This window comes from Phascolarctos cinereus, unplaced genomic scaffold (genome assembly GCF_003287225.1).
Source record: "Phascolarctos cinereus isolate Bilbo 61053 unplaced genomic scaffold, phaCin_HiC Scaffold_1;HRSCAF=81, whole genome shotgun sequence".
Taxonomy (NCBI): domain Eukaryota; kingdom Metazoa; phylum Chordata; class Mammalia; order Diprotodontia; family Phascolarctidae; genus Phascolarctos; species Phascolarctos cinereus.
In genome coordinates this window covers 19,690,158-19,711,438 of record NW_027555514.1, presented here as the reverse complement: position 1 = coordinate 19,711,438, position 21,281 = coordinate 19,690,158, and the positions used below count along the sequence as shown (strand labels likewise).

Below are 21,281 nucleotides of genomic sequence, written 5' to 3'. Positions count from 1 at the left end.
GCCTGCTCAATATTTTTCTCTTCCAGGAGAGCTGCTGACCAACCCTGGAGCGTCGGCCAGACTGTGTGCAGTTAATGTACTCACTCAGGGCAGGTAAAAGTGTGCATAGCAGTTCTCCAAAAAAAGACCTACAAGCATCACACAGACACACACACACACACCCCACTTGTAAAACAGCGAAGAGTGAGCAGCTTGGTCCCCTTTAAGCGGTTTAGAACGAGAGATAATCCCCACCATTCCTTCTGCCTAAGACATGCCCCATGCACAAGTCTGCTCTTAACTGAGTCTACACTGTGCTAATTTCTGAAACAAACAAAGAAAATCTAGTAGACGAAGAAAGGGGGTTCGCTCTCCTTTGGCTTCGAAATCAGGCAGCCAGAGCAGCCGGAGACGTTGGGGCGCTCAGCATCCTCAGCCGACCTCCCCCGGAGGCAGCAGCCCCCAAGCAGCTGGGTGGGGAAAGTCCGAGGCCCCTCTCCCCTCCGCTCTTCCGGACCCTTAGCACCTTAGGACCCCAGGCAATGTTGGCTTCGCTGCCCAAGGACTCTCCCTCTTCCTTTTCCCACGTCTGCCGTGGGCAGACAGACCGAGGCATGGCTCGGCTCTGGGAAATAAGCAGCCGCCTCCCCCCAAACAAGTGGCATGCCTGCGAAAAGGCACACGGGCACCGCTCCAGGTACATGGGAGCCCACAGCCGAGGATAAGGACCGAGCCTCCTCCGGGCGAGGGATAGGGAAAGGGGCACTGAGGCCAGCCGGCCACCACGCACGGGCGGATGGAAACTCACTCACCCGAGGACACCGAGGAGCCAGACAAACTGGAGTTGCTGGACGCTGCCATCCTCCGCCGCTGGATTTCCCCGCTCGTCGCCCCTCCTTAGGTTCTGGTCCAGATGTGGCTGCTGTTGCTGCTGTTGCTGCTGCTGCTGCCGCTGCCGTCCCGGAGCTGCTGCCGCCGCTGCTGCCGCCGCCGCTGCCCCCAGCCCATGGCAAAGTCCTAGGGACGCAGAGCGCAGAGCGGCCGCCTCCTCCCAGCCTCCCTCGCCAGCGCCGCGTCCCCCCCTCCGGGACGGGGCTGCACTTCCTGCTCCGCCAGATGACGCGCGTCCAACGCCGCTATTTAAGTGCACTTTCCTCCCCTCGCAGCTCCGCTTCGCGCGGCTCTGGGCGGCCGGCGGGAGGTGCCAGCGGAGCCGAGCGGAGCCGAGCAGAGCCGGGGAGCGAGGAGGGCGGGCGGGCAACGCAGCCCGGGCCCCGCAAGTCCTCCTCCCGCGGCTGCCCCACCCCCGGCTGGGCTTGAGTTTCTCCGGAGATGGGTCCCAAGCTCGGGTGGAGAGCCGAGTCCCGGCCCCTTCAGTGTCTGCCTCCTCGCCAGCTCTGGGCCAGTCCCAGGAGAAGGAGGTGACACTCAAACGCACTTACACGCGCGCGCGCACACACACACACACACACACACACACACACACACACACACACACGCCAGACATACTGACAGACCCCCGACAGATAGACAGAACGGCGGCGCAGCCACCTCCCCTCGTCCCGCCTCCTCCACTCCACGCGCCCACACAAAGGAACCGGGAAGGCGCGGCGGCGGCGGCAGTGATACCAGGCGGCTGCTGGCTAAACAACTCTCCCGGTTTCAGCCCGAGGCAGCGCGGGCTTGAAAGGGGAGGCTGGGCCCGAAGGAGCCGAGCTGGAAGACAGTCCTTAGGGCCAAGCCCTCATTACCCCAGCTCCTCGGCCGCAAGGCACTCCCGGGGCCCAGGGCAGACCAGCGCGAGCGAGTGTTGCTAGCTGCCTGGTATCCAGGTGAGTCCGTCCTCAAGGAGGGCTCCACCTGAGCCTGGGGCTGGAGTCCGGCAGGTCCAGCGGGCACGATCCTATCCAACGTTCTCTGCCCAGCTGGAGGCTGGCTCCTCGCACCACCTCCTCCCAGGTCTCAGCCCTGGGTTGGAAGGGAGGGCAAAGCGCGGCTACCCAAGTCAGTCAGATCCAGTACAACTCTCCAAAGGGGGGCTCCTGCGCCCCCACCCCGAATCCGGGGGCTCTGTTTAGGTCAAGGGGGCACGAGCTGGTGTCCGATCTAGCCCTATGTTTTAAAACGGGCTCTCCCTTTCTTCGGGCAATTAGTCTAGTGGGACCTGGGAACGCCTCCTCAGAATCTCAATTTTAAATAAAACATGTAGGATTATAAAAGAGGTCAATTGTGTAGAAATACATCTGTAATTTGTTTTTAAACTAAATTCACGTACTCCGGAGTGAAAACCCGAGGTTTAAAGACAGGCGCTAAAAGCGGCAGACGCCACAGCCACCCGAACCCAGGGGCCAGACCCGAGTCAGGCGGGCGCAAGGACGAGCGCTGCTCCCCTGGGTTCCATCGAGTCCGGCATTCTAAACTTCGCTTCACGAAGCCCCCAGGACAAATTCGGGGCCGGGCAGCCTCGAGCCCGGCCGCCTGCGGGTCTGATCTGGGACTACGTTCTAAAGGGAGGCTTCCAAGAGCCGGGGCTGTACCTGAAGCCTTCTGCCAGGGCGAAGGGGAGCCGAGGGAGGTGCGGTCCCCAGAGGCAGAGAGCGAGGCAGAAAGGGGCGCGCAGGCTAATTGCTGGGGGAGCAGTGTGACCTGACCCTCCACTCCCACCCCCGACCCTGGCCCGGATTGTCCTAGGGTTCGATGCCTCGCGCCGACCTCCAGCACAACCACTCCTAGTGGCCAGCTCAGCCGAAGAGCCCCAAGCTGGGACAATCCTCTCACCCCACCTATGTCTGGTACGGCTAGGTAGCTCGGATTTCTAAGAAACAAGAGAGATTGAAACATCAGGAACCAAACAAAGCCCAGATGTGAAAAGGCGTTGGGGGGGGGTGCTTTCCAGCAGTGCCTTAAATAAACCCTCTCGCTAAGTAAGATTTAGCAGCAGGCCAGTGGGTGTCCTTGCAGGTTGAGGAACTGCTGAGGTGGGAGAGAGAACTAGCTAAAGATAAGGGCTGTGCCATTCCGCTGTATTTAAAGCGAAATCAATTTCACTGGAAGGGAGTATCAAGCGGCTTCTAAAAACCCAAACCTATTTCATGCTCCCAGCAGGGCAACCTGTTCATTTAGTCCTAAAGCGGAGGCAAAAGTGAAATTTGAACAGAAATTGTTAGATCAAAGGAAAGGTAGACATTAAAGGAATGGATGTGGTCTCATTATATGCCCAAATGGAAAGTGGTACGCTGGGCTAGTGCCATTTTTTAAAAACATGGTTAAAGGGACACAGTTAATTTACAAATTATCCAGAGACATATGAACACCAACCAAAACCTGCCAGGTTCCAAGATCTGTCAGCGCCTCACAGACTGTGTGTGCATAATAAATGCTAAATAATTGCAGCCTGCTCTTCTCTCTCTCTCTCTCTCTCTCTCTCTCTCTCTCTCTCTCTCTCTCTCTCTCTCTCTCTCTCTCTCTCTCTCTCTCTCATAAGGCTGATTGGAGCTAAATCTTGTCTGTCTGTGTGTATGTGTTGAATTTCACACTAGTTTTGATTTAACAGCTGGGCTTGAAATTGGAATCCAGCTGTGCGAGTGCATAGGTCATCTGTTTCAGATGGGCAGCTGGTGTAACAGAGTATTGTATTTAGAATCAAAACTGAGACAGCTGTGTGGCTCTGTGGACAGAGCACAGGCCTGGAGTCAGGGGGACCTGTGTTCAAATCCAGCCTCAGACACTAGGTGTGGGCGACCCTGGGCAAGTCACTTAACCCTGTTTGCCTCAGTATCTTTGCCAAGAAAACTTCAAATGGGGCCGTGAAAAGTCAGATACACTAATCTAGAGTCAAAACTTAGTCAATCAGCTGGCACAAGGGATAGAAAGCTAAGCCCAGAGTTAGAAAGCCCTGAGTTCAAATCCCTCCTTAGTCACCTGTCAGAGGTCAGGTGACAACCTCCCTGAGTCTCAGTTTTTGTCATCTGTGAAATGGGGGGAGGGGAATAATGTACCTATCTCACGACTAAGCTTATCATTAGAAGAATTGGGTTCATCCTGGTTCTCCTATGAATTACCTGCATGTGACTTTGGGTAAATCACTCACATCACTGGAGAAAACTGAGGTTTCCTCATCTGCAGAATGAAGAGGTTCATTTCTTTTGGCAGAAATTACCCATGGATTAGTGGAATGTTGCACACCATTAGTCAACAAGTACTTTGTTTGCTGTTGTATTTTTATCTATTTTGTTAAACATTTCCCAATTACATTTATTTTTTTTAATTTAACACTCATTTAAAATTGGTTTTGGTTCCAAATTCTCTCCCTTTCTTTAGCCCCTTCTCTACCAATCGAGCAGGAAAGCTAGAGGATATGCATTGTACCAGTGAGGTTTGTCAAGTACTTATTAAACCCTGTGCTAAGCATTAGGGAAACAAAGAAAGACCCAAAACAGCCCCTGCCTTCAGGGAGCTTACATTCAGTGGGGAAGAAAGCAGACAGGCAATCCAATTTACAAAGAAGATGTCGATCTCCAAGGAAAGGCGCTAACACTAATGGTTCCATACACCAGCAAATGTGGTCATTGTATCAGTTTATTTTTCTTAACAGATTTTTCTTTGTTGAGAAGAACTGATGGGCATGGGGTTTGGAATGATTTCATTGGTGGAGGGAGATCACACTGAGGATTTTCCTGTATAATGCATAAAGGCAACACTTCAGCTACTTAGAGCTTTCGAGATTCCCAGGGATTCTGGGAAGTTCAGTAATTTGTCTACAATCAAATGTAGCCCAGATGCGTTAGAATTTGAACTCAGATCATTCTGGTTCCTTAAAGGCCTATTTTCCTCCCACATATCATTTCTCTCTTGAGAAGTGTTAGTAATGTATTTTAAGGCATCAATAAATTAGTTAAACATAAACTGGTCCAATATTTCAATGGACCTATAATTTCATCTGTGTATTCCCCCCAACAACACAGATTGCAACCTACCCACACCTACCCATCCTATGAAACTCTTGTCTGTAGTATGTGGGGCAGAGACCACTTATTCAAAAATTAAAAAAACAAAGACTTAGATCCCTTGAAAGCAGAAAGGAGGTTATTGCTTTCTTATGAGAAAGGGTACTGATCCTAGTTGCCATTACTGCCCAGTAGAGTACCAGCTGGGTACAGAAATCAAGGCTTATTTATACCCTAATGTGAGCTCCTCCTCCCTAATCCCCTTCCCCTTATCCCATTGGCTGGGCTTTCAGGGGGTACAATCTATTCATGAAGACCAGAGACAAGAAAAGGTAGGGAAGCTTTTCAAGGGCAAGCAGTTCAGGTTGGGGGCAGGGCTATTCTTTCTGCTAAGTACTTAAAAGCAGGGTCTGAGTGGGGGAGGGTTTTGAAAGCAACAATCAAAAACTATTAACAAGAACCATTGACCCCCTGAGGAGGCTTCACTTCTGAGAGATCGTCTCTCACAATAGGGAGCTCCTTTATCCAAGGATCCTTAGCCACCCGTCCAACAAACCCTTCCTTGTTTCTTTCTTGACATATGGATGCTACCAAAGTCACACGTGGGCTGACCATTGGCTTACCTCTTGAGAGCTCATCAGCCCATCTTTTCTTCATGTATGGCATCTGTCACCCTATTTCTTTTCATAGCCTGCTCATGCCTGTCACACACATTTCCGCTGACCTATAATACAGCCATCTGCATTTTCAGTTTTTTGTAGATTGCAGTGCTCCATACCTGGTAGCCAGACACCCCCTGGAGGAATATTGGTGTCTAAAAAAAGGATAAGATTTGTTTAGGGAGAACTCTGTCATAATTAAAGTAAAATTTCCATTTCCTGAACAATACACCTGGGAAAAACTAAATGGATAAACAACGCCTCTGCTCCAAACTCTGATAGACAACTGATGAGACAGCCCATAGAGCTCATTGATGAGTATGTTGGTTTATATTTTTATAATCTCTTAGATTTATGCATATATATATATATATGTAAAAACTTTTAAGGTTTAAAACTGCACTAAGACTTTTGGGACATAGTATAGGTATGTATGTGTGTACGTATATATACATGCAGGTCTCTTGAACAGACTGCAAACACAGTTTAATACTTTAAGGTTTGCAAAGTGTATATATACACACACATATATATACATATTATACCACTATATCTGATATATATATATATACTAGCATATATATGTGTGTGTATATATATACACACATATGTATATATATATATATACTAGTTTTGAATCCTGCTTCTGATGTTTGCTGTGTGATCATAGACAAGTTATGTAAATTATCTGAGCCTCAGTTTCTTCACCTTCAAAATGGGCATAATAAAATCTCTAGCACCTGCCTCCACAGGGTTTCTATAAGACTCATGGAGTTAGATAGAATATCATGGGTGGAGAACCTGCAGCCTTGAGGCCACATGTGGCCCTCTACACCCTCAAGGGCGGCCCTCTGACCAAACCCAAACTTCCCAGAACAAATCCACTTAATAAAATGATTTGTTCTATAAAACTTAGACTCAGTCAAAAGGCCGCACCCAAGGACCTAGAAGGCCACATGTGGCCTCAAAGGTTCCCCACCCCTGAGATAGATAGATAGATACATAGATAGATAGATAGATAGATAGATAGATAGATAGATACATAGATAGATAGATACATAGATAGATAGATAGATAGATAGATAGATACATAGATAGATAGATAGATAGATAAATAGATACAGTGAGGTGAGTACTAGAAATTTTGTTGTACCCATTTTGAAGATGAGGAAACTGAGGCTTAGAGAGTTTTCCTAACTTGTCTATGATCACACAGCAAATGTCAGAGGCTGGATTCAAAACTAGTTCCCTCCTAACTCCTAAGCACACTGATTTTGCCACTATACTACCTTTAAGAAGACAAGGTCAAGGAAAAGGGGGATGGGTCCACAAAGTCAATCAACAATTTTTTTATTAAATACATACTATGTGCCTAACACATAGACGGACAGGTAGGTGGTTCAGTGGATAGAGTGCTGGGACTGGAGTCAGGAAGACCTGAATTTAAATTCAGCCTCAGGCATTTACTTTCTACGTGACCCTGGGCAAATCACTTCACCTCTGTTTGTCCTAATCCACTGGAGAAGGAAATGGCAAACCGCTCCAGTATCTTTGTCAAGAAAGCCCCCTGGACAATGACGTCCATGGGCTCACAAAGAGTAGGACACGACTCAACAACGGCAATGTGCCTGGTAGCTTGACGCTGAGGCTGAAAAGCCAACATAACACCGGGGCATACCTGGGCTCACTTTCTGCCTCTAACACAGATTGACCATGCGCCACTGAGCCTTTGCATGCTAGGTAGCTCTCTAAGAAAAGAAATTGAAGGACTGCCTTGGTGGAGGAAGTTTCCTCACCTGGAAGCTGCCTTTTTGAATGAAAGCATAGCTCTAATCTCCATCCTTCTTATGATGTTCCAGGCACTGTGCTAGACAAAATGGAACAGTCCCTGCCCTCAAGGAGCTCACATTCTACAGGGAGAAAGAATGTATACACACAGAAATGTATACACATGACACACACAAAGCAAGTACCAGGCCACCTCAGGAGGAGATACCAAGAAAGGCCTCCTCCAGAAGGTGTGGATTGAGTTGAGTTATCTAACCCTGCCTCAGATGCTGGGTAGCAAGTCGCAACCACACTGAACTTTCATCTCATCTGTAAAATGGGTACAATAATAGTACCTAGCTAAAAAAGTCCATGCAAGGCTATGAAGAAAATACTAAGTAAATGCTACCTCTTCTCCTTCTACCCCTCCTCCTCATCAATATTGTAGCTCTTTTGTCATTTCCTGGGAAGGCAGATTCTTCCTTAAGGGAGCACCTTTGTCCATCAGGTAACAGAAGGCATTGAGAAATGGAGAGTCCCAAACCCCTCTTTTTCTCTGAGTAGAAAAGATTAGAAGGGTAAAAAAGCAAACTTAACTTTGGCTTGCAGGCACATGTTTTGGGCAAAGGGGTGGGTAATGAGGATTTCTGTACTTCTTCCTCTCCAGCTGGAACATTGACACCGCCATGGGGCAGGTCCTTCTGTTTATTTTGCTTTACTATCACTTTGTACAAGAAAACATGAGGGGGAAAATGTGAATCTGGAGGTTGAGTCAGCGCCCCTTAGAGGGAAGGAACATTCTATGCTTTGTGGTCATTCTATACAAAGGTCTGTCCCTGGTCCTGGGCACCAAAGACAACAACATATCCTTTGCTTTCAAGAACAGCTTAGTGGCCACCATCCACTGTAATGAGACCTGGCCTTTCCATATGGCTGACGAGTTTGCATGCAGGAACAGGTGCGATCCTCACAACGAGCCTGGGAGACAGGTTCCTCTGGACTGACTCTCAATCGACTGATCCATCTGTAAATCTGCAAATTTCCCCCAGTGAAAAGATGGGGTGTTGGGAGGACAGTGGAAAATCCACTCGATTTGGAGTTAGGGGATCTGGGTTCGATCTGCTACCTACCTGGGCGACCTAATTTCATTTTCTACCACACGACTGAGTGGGTTGGGTTGGTTAGCCTTCCAACCCCTCCAGCTCCTGCCTTTGGTCACAAGCCGGTAGGTTTCATGGGTAGGCTATGACTCCTGCTCTTCTTTACTCTGAGACCAGGATTCTACCTACTATAACCATTATTATAGCTGACATTTACAAAGCGTTTTGAGATTTACAAAGTTCTTTATAAATATTGTCTCATTTGACCCTAATAACCCTTTGAAGTAAGTGCTATTAACAGTGCCATTTTACAGATGAGAAAATGCAGAGAGTTAAGTGACTTGTCCAGGATCACACAACTGGTAAGTACCTAAGGCAGGACTGATTCCAAGTTCAGCCCTTTGTACTCACCACACCACCAAGATATCAAACATAAAGTTTTTAAAGAAGAAAAAAATCCTGCACCTTATGCCGAGAAATGATTAGTTTACCTTTAAATTCTCAACACCTACCTATCTTTTCCCACTACTATTTTTCTCTGTTCTTTCATTTCAAGTGCTACTGTCCCCCCAGTTCCCGAGGAGAGACCATTGCCCACTCTGGACTACAGCATGCAACTCTATCTGAAGATAGAGTAACTGATTCCAAACCCATTGCCTCTAAAGTAGGGTGGAGGCAGGGGGATGAAGAAGTACATGACAACCAGTAACAGCCACGGCAAGGAGCAGCCGGCCACAAGCTATGGGTCTAGGGTCTAGAGCCTCCTAAGCTTCAGAAACAGCCGCCTTGGGGTGGAGGGAGTAGCCAAGGGCTGGATACTGCAAAATTCTCATTTCAATGGTAGCTGCTGTGGAGACCCCTAGTGGTAAAGGCAAGCCTAGCTGCAGACATAACAGAGGTTATAGCTACGTAAGCTATACTATTCATGATACCCGTATCTGGGAAAGTTTATACACATGCCTAGACCTTTTACCCAAGATCAAGTCTTTTTCCTCCCTCTTTGGTGAGTTTTTGTATGGCTGATTCACTCTCATTGCCAATGATATATATTTTTTAATTGATTTCTGCTATATTGTTGATTTCTGACTTTTGAATCCATTTTGATAATTCAAATACCACCTTCTACCTGAGGCCTGCACTGATCTCAGGTTCTAGGGCTTCCCCCTTCCCTCTGAAAACTACTGCAGATTTACTTTTCATGTATTTTATATTAACTTGTATGTGCATAAGTTGTGTCCCCGTGAAGAATATAAATTCCTTCAGGGCAAAGGATGATTTCATTTTTATCCATATATTCCCAAGATCTAGCTCAATATGAGCATATGAAAAATGCTCTAAGTCACTAACAATTGCTCTAAATAATCACCAGAAGTGTTCTAAATCACTAATGATACTAACGTGAAAAATTCCCTGAATCACTAATATTTAGAGGAATGCAAATTAAACCAGCTTTGAGTTTCTACCTCATTCTCATCAGATTAACAAAGAGGAAAATGAGAGACGATAGAGGGCTGAAAGAAAACGGGCACAACAGCACACTGTGGAGCTGAGAGCTGTTTCAGCCATTCTGGAGAGTGATTTGAAACAATGCCCTGAAAGTTAGTAAACTGTGCATGCCCTTTGACCTACCTACAACACCTGCTAGGCCTAGACTCCAAAGAAATCAAATAAGAGGAAAAGGACCTCTGTGTACAAGCAGCTCTTTTTGTGGTAGTCAAACACTGGAAAATAAAGATTTGTCTTCCTGTCGGGGAATGTCTAAACAAATTGCAGTATGTGTATATGATGGAACAGTCTTGTGCCACAAGAAAATGACCAGATAGGTTTAGAGAAACCTAGAAAGACCTCTATGAACGGTTGCAGAGTGAAGTGAATTGAACTAGGAGAACAATGCATACAATGAGAAGAATATCATTGAGAAACACAACTTTGAATGTCGAGAGATCCTCGGTCAGTACAATATTAAACTACAAATCCAAAAGAACGCCCGTCAGAAAGGTGATGAACTTAAAAAGCCTTAAGAGATGGGTGGGGGCAGGGCAAGAGTGAAAGAGATAGATTAAGAAGTGTAAAGAGTGATTGAGCTCAGATTAAATGTGACATTCCTGAGAGAGTCATGAAGTGTGGTTCATGTCAGCATCTGGAGGACTTTTAAAGAAGGTATAAAAATAATAAAGATAAAAACATGGACTTGAAATTATTACTTTGGCAAAGATTAGTTTTCACATTTGAATAAAATGACTCAGTACCTGGCATTTAATGAATGTTTAGTGATTGACTGGTTGGTTGATATTTAAATATTAATTGTAAACATTTGGGGTTGGGGAAGGGATGGCTTGACCATGATGACTAATTTTTTTTCCTGCTTATTCTCATGTATTTAATAATATTGAGCTACTCAGGATGGATTTTTTTTTTCTCCACAAATACTGAGATGTGATTTGTTTGATCTTGTTTTTCCCACAGACCAGAAACTTGCTTTACTACTGTTATAAAATGTGACTCTCATATTTTTATACTTTTTTTGGATACATCCTTGATCTTTGCCTCTTGATATCATCTATGTCTCACCTGATGTATAATTGTAAACATTTATTAAAAAATGAAAAAATGCTACCTACTCCTAGCGCTTTAATATATCATGTGATGGTGTGGTGCCCAGGAGATTGTGTTACGTTTATAATGAAAAGACCTTGGTTCAGATCCTAGTTTTAACATCATCTGCATAAGGCTTCTCTGGGCCTTAGTTTTCTCATCTGTAAAATGAACTAGTTATATTAGATGAGCTCTAAGGTCCCTTCTAACTAAAAAGCTGAGATCCTATGAGCCTTACAAAATAAACAGGCCCCCTAATTCCATTTTGTGCTGCTTCCTTTACATGGTGATCTTGGGCAAGTTATCCCTCTCTGGGCCTTTCTTCTCCAGTGTGCAAAATGAGACCTGGATTTGAGGATCCTTGAGGTCCTTTTGGCAGCTAGGTGGTACAGTGGATAGAGTGTCAGGCTCACAGTCAGGAAAACTCATTTTTGTGAGTTCAAATCAGGGCTCAGACACTTAGTAGCTGTGTGACTCTGAGCAAGTCACTTAACCCTGTTTGCCTCAATTTCCTCATCTGTAAAATGAGCTGGAGAAGGAAATGACAAACCCCTCCAGTATCTCTGCCAAGAAAACTCCAAATGGAGTCACGGAGAGTGGGACAGGACTGAAACAACCCAACAAAAAGAGCAGAATCCTTCCAGGGTCCTATGTGTAGCCTGTGCATCCTGCCCTCTCAACGTGGGGCCAAGAATTCAATGATGACCCGGAGTACTTCTTCCTAGATGACCTCACCCGGCAGGATAAGATACCAGGCACTGAGGCCCTTTCTGGAGCTAGACTGCCACGCATTCAAACTCTGCTTCAGAGAGCCCAATTCTGATGGGTTGGTCACATTGTTTGAGTGCAGAATGTACACGCGCCAAAAAGACTGTTTCATGGAGAACTCACACAAGGCAAGTGCTCCCATGGTGGTCAGAAGAAGCGATCCGAGGACACTCTCAAGGAAGATGTTGGCACAGGACTGCTCAGCGTGGCATGCCTGCAGCACAGAAACTCCTGTGCTCCATGAGCAGAGTGGAATTGAAACGGCTCAAAAGAAACGACAGCTGCACAGATTGGGAGAATTCACCCCAAAGGTTCACACGGACTATTTGTGCCTGACCTGTGTAGAACATCCTGAGCTCCCTCACGTTGGCCTGAGCAGCCACAGTCAGACACTCTGAAACTTGACCCTGGCACAGTGATGTCATTTTGTTCCTCCTCCAGAACCAAGGACCACAACCAATATGGTCACCCAAATGGCGAAATTTGGGAGACAGGGACCCCCTCACAAGAATTTCTTCTCAGCCTTCCCCTACCCCCAACTTCCTAATTCTTTAATCAGAGTTTCATTTCTTTGACTTCAATTCAAAAGAAGTTTCATCTCCAGGTAAAATGAAAATACCCTGAAGCAATGATGATAAATGATAACAATGACAACGAAACAAGGACTACTCACACTTCTACAGCATTTTAAGGTTTCATAAGGGATTTCTTCACTTCAGGACCTCGGAGAGTAGATAAGGCAAATGCCTCTGTACTTCGGTTTGTTTGTTTTTGTTATTAATCGTTGTTGTATACCTCAAGTGTTGTGTCTTCTGCTGGCAGATTGGTTGTGGGAGATGCTTAGAAAAATAAACAACAAACAAGCCAGAAGAAGCCCTCCAACTAGACTACTCTTGGGCCTCTTTGAAGAACTCATAGGCAAACAAGAATAAAAATCACCTGGATAAGAATGAAGGGACCCACCACAGATGGTGTGAAGGACCCACATGGAGGAAACCAGGGACCTTTCAAAGTAACAATGTAAATTAAATACGATGAAAAATGACACAGTAAAAATTATAAGTCATTTATACCAGGTATAAAAGAGGTTTTTTTCCCCCCAGAAAATAAGTTTTGGTAGGGGAGGAGAGAGAGAATAAAGCTATTATTCATGGACAGGGGGAAGACGGCATGCCACTGAGGTAGAAGGATAGTATCAGGGCTAGAGACAGACTGAGGATCTGGGTTTAAATTCCTGATCTTCTATTCAGTACCTGTGTGACCTTCAGCTTGCTGAGTCTCAGCATCCTCCTCTGTAAAAAGGAGGCTTGGACTACATGAGCTATGAGCCTACGGTTCTTAGCCTGGGGTACAGGACATAAAAAATGTTTTTAATAATTGTATTTCAATGTAATTGATTTATTTTGTAATGCTATATATTTCATGCATTTAAAAACATTTCTCTGAGAATTTGCCCAAAAGGCTGCTAAAGGTGTCCAAGGCACAAATAGGGTTGAGAACTCCCGCTCCGAGGTCGCTTTGAACACTGAATCTATGATCCTTCCCATGACCCTATGACTACTAATGACTTTGACAAGGTCTATCTTTACCAGGATCTAGGTAAAGAAAAGAATCCTTGCCACCCCACTGAGCCACACATCTGTTACTGGGGTTGCAGAGAGTTCTGAGCTATTTAATATTAGGTGTTTGAGGGACAAAATTTCTTAATTACCATTGATAATAATGATTTTCACCATTGAGTCCATTCTGATTTCCCCCCCCAAGTCTTTCTTGAATTACACAAAAAGTTGTTCCAAATTATGAATTAAAAGAAAAAGGTAAATGACTCAGGAGTTTTGCCTCATGCCCTGGAAATTGGCAAAGATGACAAAAGACAGAAGTAGTCAGTGTTGGAAAAGCTGTGGTAAGACACGGTTGCTGGAGCCATGAATTGGTCCACCATTCTGGAAAGCAACTTGGACTTATGATTTTTAAAAAGTACCTAAAAATTTCCCTCCCTTGGAACTAGAGATCCCATGGCTAGATCTTTGTCTTAAGAAGATCAAGAAGAGAAAGAGAGATCCCATATTCAGCCAAGTAAATGTGTGTCACAATAGTGAACTGGAAACAAAGTAAGATGTCCATCAGCCAGAAAAGGGCTAGTATATGAAAGTAATGGAAAGTTACTATTCTTCAAGAAAAGATAAATGTAAGGAGCAGCTAGGTGGTGCAGTGCATAGAGGACTGGCCCTGGAGTCAGGAGGACCTGAGTTCAAATCCAGCCTCAGACACATAACTCTTAGTAGCTGTGTGACTCTGAGCAAGTCACTTAACCCCAATTGCCTCCCTATATACATACACACATACATATGTATGTATGTATGTATGTATGTGTGTGTGCACGTGTGTGTGTATATGTATATATATATGTATATATATATACATATATACGTATATATATACATATATATATGTATATATATATATATATATATATAGAGAGAGAGAGAGAGAGAGAGAGAGAGAGAGAGAAGCATGGTAACATTTACGTAGCTCTTCAGGGTTTGGAGTTAGCAAATCACTTTACAAATATTATCTTATTTAATCCTCATAATAATTCCCAAGGTAGCACTGTTAGTACCTCCATTTTACAGTTGGGGAAAATGAGGCATACAGTCATGAAAGGACTTGCCCAGAGTCACAAAGCTAGTAAGTGTCTGAGGTTGGATTTGATCCCAGGTCTATACTGACTCCAGGTCCAGAGTTCAATGTACTGTGCCACTGCATGACCCTGTGGTCTCTGAATGCTATGTGATTAGTATAACCAAACTAGGCCCCTGAAAAGGGCTGAAAAAAAATACACCTCCCTCCCTTCTTTGTGAAAGTGGAGAACAATGAGTATTGGGGTGAGCTTCTGTTGATTTGAGTTGGCTTTGCTTAACTGTCCCCATCTTCTTTCTTTTCTGTTCTTTGTTACAAGAGCTTGGTCACTGCATAGGAGAGAGGAGTGATGTGTTCTCACAAGTGAAGGTGATAGAAAAACAAAGGACACTGATATAACTCCAAGAACAAAAATATGCCTCTTGGAGAGGTCCTATCCATGCCTTCCCTGCAGGGCCCCACCCACCAGGGCAGTTGGCAGAGAAGCACATGTTTCTCTACAAATCCACTCTATCATTTCTCCATCAGAAAGGAGATTAGAAAAGGGATTTTCAACTCAGATGGAGTAGGAGCACATTATTTATACTAGGGGAAAAAAAAGACTTTCACACCACAAAAATGCTTTGGAAAAAAAAACTCACCTTCTTTCTAGTTCTAAATATATGGAAACTAAAATGGTTGTTTGTGTTAAAAGAAGTTTTCTCCTTGGCTAATGTGCTCCCTACACTTTTACCTCTGGGATATTGATAGTAACCAGGGGCCCCTCCCAAGAAAACTCATGTAGTTTATTTGTTTATTCCCAAGGACTTACCCTCTTCAGAATCTCTATATAACTGTCATTTCCCCAGGGCTGGCACTGAAAATGTAGCAAATGTACTTTTTCCAGCTACATCAGCTTTGGTATCATTGGATGCTGCCACTTGAAGGTATTAAGCCTGTCTTTGATCTCTTCTGTTCTCCCAAGAAATCTCCACAGGGGCAGCTTGCTGTGCTTCTCCGCCCCCCTCACCAAGGGCAGGGGCAGAGACAGATCTAGCTACTCTAAGACATACCGTCTGGGCCAAGTACTGACTCTGCTTCTTACTATGCTGGACTTTAGGCAAATCTTTTAAATTTTCTGATCTTCAGTTTCCTCTCCCGCAAAATGAAGAGGAGACAGGGATAGGGTGGGGATGGGTGGGACATAAAGTCAAAGCATGGTCTGGTATCTAGACCAGCTAGACTGAGGTGGGTGAGGGTGTATCGGGTATTTAGGGAGTTCTGATGTGAGGGCTAGCTGAGCAGGCACAGCCTGGTGAACTGTCTTGGCAGACGGGCTAAAGCAGGCTGAGGGAAACTAACACCCCCCCCCAACTCATTGGTGAGTTAGGGAGTGTCTCCCCCAAGTATATGAAGACTTCCCTGGCAGAATGGATGCATGAGAACAATTTGTTCCAAAGGCCATGAAGGCAGCTAATGCAGGCTCTGTGAAGCCCTTAGAGATTGATCAGACATCATGGAAGATGCCAAGGTAATCTACTGCATCCAGGGCCATCAACAGTCATCTTGACTTTCATCTCGCCACTGGATTTTGATGTCTCTGAAAGAAAGAGTGAGGCTGATGACTTTGTGCTCACTTAAATCCACTTCACTCACAAGTCAAGATGTCACCCTGTGATATCATTGTTCTTCTTGGAAAAAAAGGGAGGAGCAAAAATATACTCAGTCATCAATCAACTGGGTTTCATCTTAGGTGGGAGCTCCAATGACGAGTGAATTAACTTCTTTAGTGACTGGGGCCTAGACTTTGGAAGACCCTCTATGGAACTCCAGGTCCTTAGGTGGAAAGAGGCAGGTGGGTGTTGAGATCACCTGGGTAGGTAGCCAAGTAGATAAAAAGGATGGGAAGGTGAGCCATCAGATGACAGATAAGTTTTTTTTTAAACACAATCTTTTAATGTATTGATAGGTTGACTATAGCAAATGGTGGCAGGAGGAATGGAACTCCGGATAATAATAAAAATGCATTAAGTGGTTATATGGTCCAAGTTTTACCTATTTCATATATGTCATTATGCTTGGTGTTGGTAATACAAAGACAGAAACCAAATGGTCCCTGCCCTCAATGTGCTTACATTCTGTTGGAGATCACAAATCAGGTGAGATATCAAGGTACAAGTAGCTTTCCACCATGTCAACAAAAGGTTTCCTACCTACCTGTGCCATGGACCCCATCAGGGCCTCCTCCTCCTCCTCAGATATCCTATGCCCATCTCACAGCAGCAGCCAGCCACATGACATGCCCATATTTGTGACTTCATTAATTAGAAGATAGTCAGATGATTGATGAGTGTTATTTCTCAAATTGCAAAACAGTTAATGACTCTTTTTAATCTCCAGGGTACAAAGTGCTGAAAGAACTGGCCAAGAGCTGTCTCAAACTCCCTCCTGTATACCTCTGAATTTTCCAGTTCTATGTCTCCCAACATCCATTGCTAATTCCTTCCTGGTCTAGAGAAAGGAGTTTATTTAGGATGACTTATTTAATCATTTACAAGATTTTTATTTTCATAGATGAGGCTCACATATAAAAACCCTCTGGTGCATGCTGGCATTTTAGGGTAGTTTCTATCAAATCAAGAAGCAAATAAGGGGCTAATAAACTGGGGGAAAAAATAAGAACCCGCCAGCTTTGAGATGTTTTACAGAGACAGGAGGAATAACGTGCATGAATTGGGAGAAGTGAAAAATGGGCATAATTAATTAAGGGACATTTTCATTCTCAGTGGTGTTTTCTTAATCCCTACAGGGAAGAATAACCTGCAAAGGAAAAGAAAAAAGCAAATAACTGGGGATCAAGTAAATCCTCAGCCATGTAAGTCAGCTTAATGCTCACAAAATGGGAGGACAATGAAATATAATGACCTGAGTCTGTAATGTAGAAGTTAACTTGTCAGGATAACCAAGACATCCCAGCACCCACTAAAAGGGGCTGGGAAGATCATAACCTACCCTCCTTACTGAAAGCACATAACAACAGCAAATGAAACTTGCAAGAAGCATCAAAGGGCCATTCATTTTTTCCCCCTGTACTTTAGACATGTAAGATAAAATTAAGTGTTTTCTAATATGAACAATAAATAGAGGGGAGCCATGGGATGCCTTCTACTTAATGAAATGGTGGGCTCCACTTTCAATCTGTTTGGGTTGTCACAGGCCTCCCAGCAATGACTAGGTCTAAGAAGAGTTGACATTAATGTAGTCCTTTAAGGTTTTCACTGGGCTTTTAGGACGTCATCAGATTTGATTTCCACAACCCTGGGAAGCGGGTGGAACAATACAATAATCATAGCTAGCATTTCAATAGGGCTTTAAAGTTTGCAAAGGGCTTTCCGATCTCATCTAATCACCCCAACGATCCTATGAAGGTGTTGTTGTTATTCCCATTTCACAGATGAAGAAACTAAAATTCAGAGAAATAATTAGAGTCACAGAGTTAGTAACTATTGGAGATGGGCACATATCCAGACATGCCACAGAAACCAGCATGGGACATCTAATGTAGCACAGGCCATGACCCTGAACCCCTCAGTGTGGGTCTCTTACTTTTTCAGACACTTGGATATAGCTTCTCTACCTGCTATATTCTGTGATGCTGCTTGATTTCCAGCAAGTTTTTTTTTAAATTTAATAATGTGAGTCCCTTCAGTTCTGTCTGTCTCAGAGTTTTTCTCCCTATGTCCCTCCTAAATGAACAGAGCTAAAAGTCTTTGAATTTAAAGCCACACATAGTAGGCACTTAGTGAAAGCCTTGGACTGTTTACTGAATATTCTTGGAAGATCATTGCAGCCTCTGGAATTGCATCTCAGTTAATTAGGGGCATAGGTTCTGCTGCCAGTCAGCCCTGGGGCTGGCAACCCACTGAGGGTCTCTTTTGTTTCATTACCCGTCTGTTATATCAGTTGACTCCCTGTGGAATAACTGAAGCAAATGAAATTATTCTTCGTATGCCTGTCAAATTCATTGGGTGCTCCCAAGAGCTGTTGGTATTCTAATCATAACAGCAATAATAATGTAGTGGCAAGTTTGTACATGCCAAGCAAGGGACCTTATATTACTGATGTCGCTTAGGTTACATCTGAGTTCTCCAGCTGCAAAGGAACTTAGAAGCCGTCAGGTTCCACCTCTTGCTTTACGGATGAAAAAACTGAGGCTTAAAGATTTGCAGTGGCCAGCCCAAAGTCACCCCTCTAGTCAGAGGCAGAGCTGAGATTTGAGCCCCAGTCTTCTGACTCCAAATCTAGGCCACTTCATCAGGCCTGAAACTGAGCATCCCTTAATTCTACACACATTCATTGGTTTTCCATATGAAACTAGACTACACTGATTTTGGGGATGGGTCAGCTGAGTCCTAAAGAGGTTAGTTAGTGAATTGTTATCTGAGGTCCTATGGACCAGAAAGTCACCCAGTGGGTGTGAGTGACACAGGCACATTTTGATTTCTAATTTTGTTATTATTAAATATCAAGACTAGTTATAAACCATGATTGTGTATAAGCAGGGACAGATTGGGAGTCTATTGGGTTGCTATGTAGACAAATCCTCTCCCCATCTAGAACTTTTTTGTTTACTTGTTTGAAATAAGTTTTTTTAATTACTTTTTTTTTTTGCTAACTATATGACCCTGGGGAAGTCATTTAACTTTTACTTGTCTCAGTTTCTAATAGCACCGACTTCCCAGGATTGTTGTTAGACTCAAATGAGGTAATATTTATAAAGTGTTTAGCATAGTGCCTGGCACAGAGTAGGTACTATAAAAATGTTAGTTATAGTGATGATGGTCATGATGGCGGTGATAATGATTCATAGTCATCTCCAGGAAAAAAACCCAAACTTTCTCCTCAGCATCAGTAGAGCTCTCTTGCTATAAAGAAAGCCCATTATGCAAGACAAACCAATACGGCGGCAGTGACTGACCACGTTTGCAATATTTCATACCAGTAGTTCCCCTTTACCAAAGGAGAAATGTATGTCCTTACCTCTTGCCCAGGGTCAAAGTTGGTCATGACAACTATTCATCCATCAACTTCATGGGTCACCCACCTAGTATGTGTCAGAGGCAAGGTCTGAATGCAGATTGTACTGATTCCAAGAGGACTGAGGGTTCTAACCACCATGATAATGTTGCCTCTTGTGAAACCAATGAAGGAACACAACTCTGCAATATGAGATGTGCTGGGGAGATGGGGTTGGGGGAAGGGAAATCCAAGCTATTAATGATTTGGCCCCTGCTCGGGAAGGACTTTATTAGAACTGGAAGGGTCCAGTCAGCAGATACCCAAGGGGAAGCTGTGGAGTGTTGGGTAGGTTAGAGGGATGCTTCCAAAGTGTCCAAATGATGGACTGGTCTTTTCCAACTCGACTCGGCAAGCAATATCTGGGCGCTGAAGTCATTTTACTGCTGCTGTAAATTTTGGCTCCCATATCTTAAAAAAAAAGTCCTGTAAATACAATGCATAGACTTTCCAGAATGAAAATTGAGGAAATAAAACAGAATTGAAGAGAAGGGGGAAAGCTCATGGTTTATTATGGAGGAAATCAATTTCTTCTTATGGCCATTAGGAAGGCATAAAAACCCAGTCCCGCATGATTTCATTTGTCTGACAGTGTCCTAGCGTGCTTTGAGGACCATCACTTTCAGGAGCGGTATTTATTAGGCACCTCTAGTGCCAGCCAGCCTGTGTTGGAGGTGGGGGGAGAAAACAAGGTGGGCAGGCTCCCCCAGCCCCAGGCTCTTTAGGACCTTAAGGATGCTGACATTTATTTTACAAAGTGCTTTGCGTTCAACATCTCCTCTGGTCCCCTCAGTAACCCAGGCAGGGACAGGGGCTAAAGGCATTCTTGTCCTCATTTGGCAGTTGAGGGAAATGAGGCAAATAGAGGTTAAGTGACTTGCCCAGGATCACACAGCCAGAATCAGAAGACACCCATTTTACAGATGGGGAAATAGGCTCATTCTTACCAATTGATCACACAGTTAACCAGTGGTCAGAAGCAGGATTTGAACCCAGGTCCACCATGGAATGCTGCTTCTACAAATAGCCATATATAGATGGTAGAGATGTAGTTAAAGGTAAGATAGGACAGGTTCAGTCTGTGGAAATGTCTAAAGCCCCAAGAGGCCCTTTCACTGCAAGAGCACATGAGGAAACTAAATTAGAATTCAATATTCCTTCCTCCTTCTCTCCCTTCCCTTCCTCCCTTCTTTCCTTTCCTTCTCTCTCTCCCTCCTTTTTCACCTTCCTTCCTTCTTTGCCTCCTTCCCTCCTACTCTTCCTTCCTCCCTTTGCCTTCTTCCCTCCCTTCCTTACTCTCTGACCCCCTTCCTTCCTCCTTCCCTACCTCCATTCTTTTCTTCCTTCTTTCCTTTCTTTCCTTCCTTCCTTCCCACCCTCTCTCCTTTATTAAAACACAGGAGAGATGAAAAGGGGAAGGAATCAACAAAATGAGCTAACAGGGAAGATGATATTTCACATTTTTATAGTGTTTTAAGGTTTATAAAGTGATTCTGATGTCAGTAAAAATAATAATTATAATAATATCTAACATTTACATAGTGCCTACGATGTGCCAGGCGCCGTCCTAAACTCTTTACAATTCTTACTTCTTTTGATCCATACAACATCCCTGAGACATAGGTGCTATTATTATACCCATCTTACAGATGAAGAAACTGAAGCTTAACGTTAAGAGGTTAAGTGACTTTCTCAGGGTCATACAGCTAGTAAGTGTCTGAGGCCAAATTTGAACTCTCTGGTCTTCCTGACTCCAGGCCTGATGCTCTAGC

At 44.5% G+C, this 21,281-nt stretch overlaps 1 protein-coding gene across 1 annotated transcript in view; it reads right to left on the bottom strand.

The window, feature by feature from the left end:
* The window catches only part of CHN2 (chimerin 2), a 288,870-nt gene extending 287,639 nt beyond the window's left edge, over positions 1–1,231 (bottom strand). The window contains exon 1 of the mRNA XM_020993260.2: positions 792–1,231. Coding sequence (XP_020848919.1) covers positions 792–840 — 49 coding nt within the window. The 5' untranslated portion in view covers positions 841–1,231. The remainder of the gene's footprint in view (positions 1–791) is intronic.
* Positions 1,232–21,281: the final 20,050 nt, after the last annotated feature.